Here is a 10142-nt window from a genome sequence, read left to right as displayed (position 1 = left end):
TTGTTGGATCTTATAGTCAAGTATATGTAGCTTTATAAGAAATGGTACACTGTTTTCCAAAGTAACTGTATCATTTTATTTTTCCACTGGCATTACCAAGTGTTGGTGTTGCCAGTATTTTTAATTTTGGTCATTCTAATGGGTACATGGTAGTATCTTATGTTTTAAAATGTTTAACTTGTAATTCTCTGATAACTGGACTTTGAGTTATTTTCCTGTGATTATTATCTGTTTGTCTGTCTTTCTTTTTGGTCAAACATCCAGTCAAATCTTCTGATGATTTTGAAGTTGAGTTGTTTTATTGATTTAAAAACTACTTATAAATCCTGGGTTGCTTGTGAAGGGCAGGAACTTGGAACTTTGTGATTTATTTGAGATGGTTTCTTGTCTCACCACTTGGTGAGAAGTGAAATGAAGTGAGAGGAGACAAAACTATTTCATCACCATTATTTATTGCCAATTTTAATGCAGTCCAGTGATTTTTGATCCAAAGATGTGAAACAGGTATGTACAATCAAACCAAGGGACTATAGGCAGTGACAGACACTATTCTCTTCCATTTGGGCACAAAGGGTATTTCCTGTTGGTGCAAAGGCCAATGAACTACAGAAGTAGATTGAAGCCATTGTGTTTGCATGCTGTTGCGCTTCCAAAGTTTGTTACCTGAAAGAAATTCTTAGGAGTAGGGGCTGAATTCTTCCTTTTTTATATCCAAATCAGTGCCCACATTTGGACCCTGAACTGATCCATGCCTGCTCTTTAAGAAATAATGCTGTTGCTCACTGGCTAGGCACTGCATGTCACTTTTTGATACCTCTTGCTAGGTTACTGTTTAAAGATAAACCCAAGGGTAGGCATTTGGCGGTTTTACTAAGCAAACCAACTGCTGTATCTGTGCTTTTAGGTCTTGTTTGTTCTACCATCATCGAAATGTGCCCTCACTCCTGAAATTATTTGGTCCAATAGCTATAAGTGAAGCTTTGTCTCCAGAACTGGTAATGAAATGATAATTTTTTGTCCTTTATAGATGAAAGCTTAGGTTTGACATCAGTAATGAGCAGTGAACTTTCAAAAAGACTGTAACTAAACCCCAAGCTTCTTAAATGCTTTTGTGTTATTCTTCCAAATTTAGTCCCTCACACTGTCCAATTCAGTATTTTCTGACAAAGTATCCCACACCCCTACATTCTTTGGAAGACCCTGATAATAAAGATGGAGTATACAGTTACATGTTTAAAAGAAAAGGAAACAGATCAGATATATGTACTTTTAGAAAGAAGTTTTCTAATGAATTGCCTTGTCTACATTGCTTGTGTTACATTACTTACATTGCTACTTGAGTTAATTCCACTTCTCTTTACTGTTCATCTCTCAGTCTAGCCCCTCTGCTCTTGGACATATTCATAGAGTGGCGTGCTACTGTAGAAGTCTTGGGAACTGGAACTGATACTTCCCCCTCCATAGTTACCTCCTCCACTCTGATAACTGTAGCCATCTTGTAAATTATCTTCCTTGTGAACTAACAGTGTATTGATAGTGTTGGTTGTAGACTGTCCAGAGGAGAGTGTGAATTCTCCAGAGCCACAACCCGAGGAGCTTCCCACTTGTGTGGAACCCCTTCTTGATTGCCCTACCTGATTACTCTCTGACTGGCTATAGCCAGATTCCCACTGACCCTGACTGCTTCCTTGACTTCCTTGACTCCATGTTCTTGACGGTCTATTGGTACTCTCACATCCATCAGACTCACTACCTGAAAGGCTGTCAGTGCCACTTCTTTCATTTTGACTGTACCCTGACCACTCCTGGCTACTTCTCCTTGATTGATTGGGGGTTGAGCCCCTTCTGGGTCTACTGTATTCATCATGAGCTCCACTTGAACTTGACCTACATCTCCCTTGCAATTCTTGTTTCTCATAGGTGGAAGATTGACCAGATCCATAACCATCTTGTTCAGAGCAAGATGAACGACATGAGCCAGATCCATACTGGTCAGAGCCAGAATACTGATGAGATCTGGAGCCATGTTGACTAGAGGTGGAGGAGTGACGTGAATCAGCCCCATATCTTTCAGAGCCAGAACTAGGTTGGCTATGGCTAGAAGAATGGCTTGAACTGGACCAGTGTTGATCATAGGTAGAGGATGGAGCTGAGTCTGATCCCTGTTGGCCACAGCTGGAAGACTGAAATGAGCCAGACCCATATTGGCTGTGGCTACAAGACTGACCAGAGCCATGTTGACCATAAGTAGACTGACCTGAGCTAGATCCATGTTGTCCAGAGCTGGAGGACTGACCGGATCCGGACCCATAGTGGCCACAACTTGAGCACTGACCTGAACCAGAGCTATGCTGTCGATGGCTGGAAGACTGACTTGAGCCATGCTGACCATAACCAGACTGACCTGAGCTAAATCCATGTTGGCCATAGTTTGATGACTGTCCTGAAGTAGACCTAGAAGACTGGTCTAATCCAGACCCATATTGGCCCGAGCTAGAGGACTGACTGCGGGCAGAACCATGTTGTTTTTGTCTAGAAGACTGGCTTGACCCATGTTGTCCATAGCCAGAATACTGACCAGAGCTGGATCCATGTTGGCCAGAGCTAGAACACTGACCTGAGCCAGACCCATGTTGGCCAGAGCTAGAGGACTGACCTGAACCAGAGCTTTGTTGTCTGTGACTAAAAGATTGAGCAGACCCACATTGTCCATAGCCAGATGACTGTCCATAGTTAGATTCATGTTGCCCATAGCTAGAAGACTGACCTGATCCAGAACCATATTGGCCATTGCTTGAAGAGTGACCAGAGACAGAGCCATGTTTTCTATGGCTAGAAGACTGACCAGAGCTAGAGCCTTGTTGGCCACAGCTTGATGAGTGTCCTGAAGTAGAACCATGTTGTCCATAACTAGAAGACTGGCCTGACCCAGATGGATATTGACCACAGGTAGAAGACTGACCTGAGCCAGGTCCATGGTGTCCATTGCCAGATGACTGACTTGAACCAGAGCTATAATGTCTACGGCTACAGGAATGACTTGAACTATGTTGCCCATAGCTAGGAGACTGACCAGAGCTAGATCCATGTTGACCACAGCTTGATGACTGTCCTGAAATAGAACCATGTCCATAATTAGATGATTGGCCTGATTCAGGCCCATATTGGCCACAACTAGAAGACATACTAGAGCCTGGTATATGTTGTCCACAGCTAGAAGACTGATTTGACCCAGATCCATGTTGACTACAGCTAGAGTACTGACCTGAGCCAGAGCCATGTTGTCTATGTCTATAAGACTGACCAGACCTACATGGAGTACACTCAGAAGACTGACCAGAGCTTGATCTATTTTGGCCACAGCTTGAGGACTGTCCTGAAGTAGAAACAGTTTGCCCATACCTAGAAGACTGGCCTGATCCAGACCCATATTGGTCACAGCCGGAAGACTGACCTGATCCCTGTTGACCATAACCAGAAAACTGACCAGGCCTAGAACCATTCTGGCCACAGCTTGATGACTGTGTTGAAGTAGAACCAGTTTGCCGATACCTAGAAGACTGTCCTGATCCAGACCCATATTGATCACAGTCAATGGAATGACCAGATCCAGAACCATGGTAACTACAGGTAGAGGAATGACCTGACCCAGATCCCTGTTGACTATGGCTACATGACTGACTTGACCCATGTTGACCATAGCGTGAAGACTGACCAGAGCTTGCATCATATTGACCACAAGTAGAAGACTGACCTGAACCTGAACTATGTCTCCCGTGGCTTGAAGATCGACTTGACCCATGTTGACCATAACCAGAGGACTGCCCATAGCTACATCCATGTTGGCTACAGCTTGATGAAGAACCAGGTTGCCCATAAGTAGAAGACTGGCCTGATCCAGATCCATATTGGCCACAGTTAGAGGACTGACCTGATCCATATCTATGTTGGCCACAGCTAGATGACTCTCTTGAAGTAGGTACACATTGCTCATAAGTAGATGACTGGCCTGACCCAGACTCATATTGCCCACAACTAGAAGTCTGACCTGAGACTGAGCCATGTTGACAATAGCTAGAGGACTGACCTGATCCTGAGCTATATTGATGACAGCTAGAAGACTGACCTGTTCCATATCCATGTTGACCACAGTTAGAAGACTGATCTAAGCCAGAGTCACATTGTCTATGGCTATGATACTGACTAGACCCATGCTGACCATAACCTGAGGACCAACCAGAACTAGGTCCATTGTGACAACAGCTGGAAGACTGACTTGAAACAGGCCCATATTGGCCACAGCTAGATGATTTACCTGAGCCAGATCTATGTTGGCTACAGCTAGAGAACTGACCTGAGCCAGATCTATGTTGACCACAGCTAGAAGACAGACCTGAGTCAGAGCCATATTGTCTGTGTCTACAAGACTGACTTGATCCATGTTGACCATAGCCAAAAGACTGACCAGAGCTAGATCCATGTTTACCACAGCTTGATGCTTGTCCTGAACTAGATCCAGGTTGCCCATAAGTAGAAGACTGTCCTGATCCAGACACATACTGGCTACAACTGGAAGACTGACCTGAGCCAGAGCTTTGTGGACCACAGCTAAATGACTGTCCTGTTCCAGACCCATATTGGCCACAGATAGAAGACTGACCTGATCCTTGTTGACCGTAACCAGAAAACTGACCCGAGTTAGGTCTATGCTGGCCACCGCTTGATGTCTGTCTTGAAGTAGAACCAGTTTGCTGATACCTAGATGACTGTCCAGCTCCAGACCCATATTGATCACCACCAGAGGAGTGACCAGATCCAGACTCAGGACCATGTTGTCTATGGCTACAAGACTGACTTGACCTATGTTGACCATAGCCAAAAGACTGACCCGAGCTAGGTCCATATTGACCACAGCTAGAAGACTGAGTGGACCCTGACCCCTGTCGCCTGTACCTTGAAGATTGACTTGACCCATGTTGACCATAACCAGAGGACTGTCCATAGCTTGATCCACGTTGGCCACAGGTAGATGACTGTCCTGAAGCAGAACCAGGTTTCCCAAAAGTAGAAGATTGGGCTGATCCAGATCCATATTGGCCACAGTTAGAGGACTGACCTGATCCATGTCCATGCTGGCCACAGCTAGAGGACTGACCTGATCCAGAACCGTATTGATGACAGCTAGAAGACTGACCTGAGCTAGATCCCTGTTGACCACAGGTAGAAGACTGACCTGAACCAGAATCGTGTTGTCTGTGGCTACAAGACTGACTTGACCCATGTTGAGCATTGCCAGAAGACTGACCAGAAGTAGGTCTCTGTTGGCCACAGCGAGAAGACTGACCTGAACCTGAACCATGTCGTCTGTGGTTTGAAGATCGACTTGATCCGTATTGACCATAACCAGAGGACTGTCCATAGCTAGATTCACTCTGGGCACAGGTAGATGACTGTCCTGAAGTGGAACCAGGCTTTTCATAACCAGAAGATTGGCTTGATCCAGGCCCATATTGGCCACAGCTAGAAGACAGACCAGAGCCAGATCCATGGTGACTGCAACTAGAAGACTGGCCTGAGCCTGATCCATGTTGACCACCGCTGGATATCTGACCAGAGTTAGATCCATATTGGCCACAGCTAGAAGAGTGACCGGATCTATACTGATGTTGTCCACACCAAGAGGACTGACCTGAAGATCCATGTTGTCTGTTGTTAAAAGACTGACCTAATCCAGATCTTTGTAGATCACAACTAGAGGACTGACCTGAGCCAGAGAGATTTTGTCTGTGGCTGCATGGCTGACTTGATCCATGTTGACCATAATGCGAAGACTGATCAGAGCAAGATCGATGTTGGTCACAGGTTGATGACTGTCTTGATGTAGAATCAAATTGACCATAATTAGCAGACTGGCCTGAACCATACCCATGTTTTCCTAAACAAGATGATTGGCCTGAGCTTGACGTGGTTTGGCCACAGCCAGATGACTGACATCTATCTTGACTAGGGGAGTGACTTGTGCATGACTTGTGCAGTGACTTTCCATAACTGTCACTAGAACTAGAACAGTATCCTTGTTCCTCACATTTTCCTGATTGAGACCCTGTATTTGTTTTTTGCCATCTCTGTTGAGAGGACTGACACAAGTCATACCCGTGACCACAGCCAGTAGTTTCATTTGGAGCTGACCAATGGTCTAGACCATCACAACTCCCTGAGCTGATTTCATGAAGTAGCTTATGAGGTGACTGGCTCGATTTCTTCTTAGATTGTCTATTCCCTAAGGATTCATTTGAATCAGATGAGTTTTGGTCAGGGCTATAGGACTCACTTTCTGAGTAGTATATATTTCTTAATTCTGCAGTGCTCTCTGACTGATTTGCTGAGTTTGATCTTTTGCTACAGTTGCTTGAATGAGTATAACCAACTTCTTCACTCTCAGACTCTTGCTGATGAGAGCCATGTTTGTTTTTCTTGTTGTTCTTGAGGTGTCCTGAGCTTGACTCTCTCCTTTCCCCAGAGCTTTGCCTGTGCCCAGAACTAGACCGGCCCCTTTGATTCTCCTTTCTTCCACATCTGGATCCAGGCCTGTGTTTAGTGATCCCTCTGGGACCCCTGGAATAGGAATCGCTCTCTCCTGCATTACAACTTGAGTAAGTGGAAGACCTTCCTTTTCTTTTGTCCTCATCTTCTGTTTCACTCTGTTCCTCTTGGTGCCAGTGACTGTGGTCTCTCTGCTTTGACCCTGACGCTTGGCAGTAATCTTTGCTGATGATTTTATTACAAGCCTGTGCCAGCTTGAATATCATCAGAAGATACTCAGTAAAATCCACTTTGTTGTTATGGTCTCGATCCAGGTTTTGCATGATGATGCCTACAGTGTCTGGATCATCTTGATTCTGTTTGGGAACAAGATACCAAGGGCAGTTCTGTCAGTATGGAGTTCATTTAGCTAGCCAGTTGAAAGAAGGCTGTACAAATGGGAGTGCTTGCTTAGTTAGGTAGACCTTAACCACAAGTACATTTAGGCTGGATTTACCTATCCTGTCCAGAATGAGGGAAAGAAATATTCAATGAATGATGCCATGAGAAATGGCTAGAAGTTGTAACTGGAAGATGGCAGGGAAAAAGAATTATTTTTGTAAGGACTAAGTCAAATATGAATGATTACATAATTCGTAAACAATTTTGAATGCCCGGGTGAAGTACATATAACCTTCATTTGACTAGTTCAAATAACTAAGTAACGCAACAAAGATTTATTGTGGACTTTAATTACCTAATATTGAGTTAGGTACAGATGATAACACATTGAACAGTTTGATTTCTGACAAAATGGAATTTAAAGCTTAGTGGACCAGTGAACAAACTTAATTACAAGGTATTTTAATGGTTATCTGAGAGTACACAAGATGAGAATCACTGGTGTGCAATGAAAGTTTGAGAGGAAGTGATATTTTTTTTGAAGGATGGGTTGGAATTAGCCAAAGGAAAAAGTAAAGGAGAGGAGGGATGGGTGCAAAAGATTGTTCAGGGAGAGGGAAGATGTAACACAAAGAGCTGGCAGTGAGAGAAGGCTCATGCAGGAAGTGAAAGAAATTCAGGATTGCTACATTCAATCTCAGCAGAGAGAAATAGGGTGCAGATCATGCCTTTTAAGTCTTGCAAAGGAACTTGGAATTTTTCTTGAAAGAGCTGGGAGCTGTTGAAAGATTTTTATTTGAGTTGTGAAATGATTGTATTTATATCTAATGCTGAGATTGGAAGAAGGAGTTGACCTGAACCAGAGGACTAGCAATAATGATGGAGTGAAATTCACATTTTTTGAGATTATTGATGAGTTAGATGGAAATTGGAGGTGCTTTATGAGAGGAAGAAAGGAGGTGATTTGGCAAGTAACAGTAATGAGTTCAGAGGGGAAGATCATGATTTTTGTATCTGACATGCTGACTTTTTAAGACACCCATAGGAACCTAAAAAAAATATTCACCAGGCAGCTGTATTTACAAATTGAAGATAGAAAGCTAGACCTAGGTTCCCAAATTATTATTTTATGAACCGACATTTTAAAGGTGGTAGTCTGATTGCTTTATGATTTAGAAGGAAGATGCTAATTTCCTTATTATCTTACAGTACCAGAATAAAGAAATTAGCATCTTATAGTACCAGAATCTCAGAAATGGGTAGTGGTGGATAGTCTGTGTTGAAGAAAGACAAAAGGAAGAGAACAAGGTGCATTTCACTTGCAGTTTTTTCTGAGGACCATTTCAGTTTCAGTTTATAGGAATCACTCACATAAATGGGTATTATTTAATCTTTGGATCTCAGCTGGTGATTACAAGGATCTCTTCCCTTGGTCATGTTATAGAAACCTTACAGGTGAACATCTGACCTTATTTCATGCCCTGTTCTTGATCAATAAGTAGAGAGAATTTTCTGGGAGATTTTTATGTGACCAGAAGGTAAGAAGTGGGAAATTGCAGCTGTCTTCAGTCCTGACATGGTGTTATTACCTTCAGAATTTGATGAAACTCATTTTCCAAAAGTACCTTCATTTCTTCCTTCTTTAACATGTCACACTCCTTATCTTGGCTGGCATATTCATAGAAGACATCGATGATAGTGACCATGCTTTGTAGTAGTTTAGGCATCTTTTTGTAAATTTAATTGACCTATGGAGAAATGAGGGGAAAGAGATAACCTATCTCTTATTACATTTTTCCATATATAAATCATTCCTATCTTTTGTAATAATTGTTTAGAATCAACTAGGCCAGGTTAATTATATCTTGTTGTAATGGGAACTAATTCAGAGATGAATGACTTGTTTAAGCCATGTGGCAAGAAAGTGATGAAATTAGGAACAGAGTGTGCATTGTTTATTTCCACTCATGAATTAATGTGGAGCTCTAACTTTCTGTTTTGGACTTTTTGCTTCTACCAGGGTTACTCTATGAAGTTTTTGTTCTGGAGCTTTAGAAATTGTGGGCTTACTAATTTATCCATTTATTTAGTTTCTCTCTGGGTCCCAACCATCCCACTATAGAGGGCATGGCTAGCATCTCCATGGTGAGCCTGAGTCCGGCTATGAGATATCAGTGTCTAAGCTGGACCCTTAAGTCTTGTAGGTCAAAGAAAGAAACAAACGAGCAAAAGACAACCACATGTCTCAATGATAAGGAGCTTGGGGTACATTCTGTCAGGCTCAGTCTGTTTTCATTCTCCAAGGAGGAACTGAACCTCAGGCTTTTCTGACTACACAACAGAGAGAAGCTCAAGACTGAAGAAGCCAACATGTCTGGTGGGTATAGCTCTGGGATTTTTAAGAAAATGGTCCCCAAATGACAGTCTCTTTAAGAAATGGTGATTGGATCATTGAAAACCACACATGAAAGTATGAAGTTGGATTATTCGTTGATACCACATGCAAAAATAAACTCCAAATAGGTTAGAGATATAAGGCCTGCAACAAGAAGTATGAATCATTGGTGATGTGTTACATGATATCAGTAATGAAGATATATTTGGTGAATTAATTCCTGAAGGAGTTAAAAACAAAACAAACAATTGGGACTACCTCAAATTAAAAAACTTCTTTCCAGGGAAAGAAAATACAAGACAATTAAAAACACCCACGTGAATGAGATAAGGTTTTGTAGGGTAAGGTAAAAAATCAGGCTTTTCTGCCCTCCTGCCATCAGGATAGATGAGGGAACCCTGTGATCCTGGATGCATGCCTGATGGTGGGCACCTGAAGTGGGTACACTTGCGCTAAGACTGCTTTTTAAGGGCGGCGTCACGTGGAGGACACCAGCAGCAGAAGCTGAAAGAGAAGCCCGAAGCAGAAGCAGAGAACGCCAGAGAGCCCAGATAGAGTGAAGATTTGCTGGGGGCTGGGAGGACTGCCAGCCTCCCAGCCCCCCTGCCTGCCACGTACCCGCTGAACCCCAATAAAAACCTGCAAAACCACTGAGGACTCTGACTCTTCCTTTACCCGGTCTGCATGGGATCAGAAAACCTGCACTGTGTCCATTTCTGCCTTTACAAGTATTCACACAAACATATAGCTGATAAGGGAGTACTAAAGATAAGAAGAAACATGCAATTCAACAACAAAATTACAAACCCCATTAAGAATTAGC

At 43.0% G+C, this 10142-nt stretch overlaps 1 protein-coding gene across 1 annotated transcript; it reads right to left on the bottom strand.

Annotated features, from left to right (window-relative positions):
• Positions 1 to 2467: 2467 nt before the first annotated feature.
• On the bottom strand, positions 2468 to 8630 carry LOC119236864 (hornerin-like). Its single transcript, XM_054691551.1, has 4 exons — positions 8514 to 8630; positions 4694 to 6899; positions 2705 to 4660; positions 2468 to 2643 (listed from the first exon to the last, which is right to left on the bottom strand). The coding sequence occupies exons 1-4, from the start codon at positions 8628 to 8630 to the stop codon at positions 2468 to 2470; spliced, it is 4455 nt and encodes a 1484-aa protein (XP_054547526.1).
• Between the last annotated feature and the right edge of the window lie 1512 nt (positions 8631 to 10142).

This window comes from Talpa occidentalis, unplaced genomic scaffold (assembly GCF_014898055.3).
Source record: "Talpa occidentalis isolate TD23 unplaced genomic scaffold, MPIMG_talOcc4v2.1 talOcc4.9, whole genome shotgun sequence".
Classification (NCBI taxonomy): Eukaryota; Metazoa; Chordata; class Mammalia; order Eulipotyphla; family Talpidae; genus Talpa; species Talpa occidentalis.
This window is presented reverse-complemented; position numbering and strand designations above follow the sequence as displayed.

What these genes read in the sequence shown, in the direction of transcription:
- LOC119236864 (XM_054691551.1), bottom strand. Translation starts at nt 8,630, where the DNA reads ATGGTCACTATCATCGATGTCTTCTATGAATATGCCAGCCAAGATAAG. An exon ending in CCAGCATAGACCTAACTCGG is followed by an intron (nt 4,661 to 4,693) that starts GTCAGTTTTCTG and finishes AACAAGGATCAG; the next exon opens with GTCAGTCTTCTATCTGTGGC. An exon ending in GTCATCTGGCTATGGACAAT is followed by an intron (nt 2,644 to 2,704) that starts GTGGGTCTGCTC and finishes TCAGTCCTCTAG; the next exon opens with CTCTGGCCAACATGGGTCTG.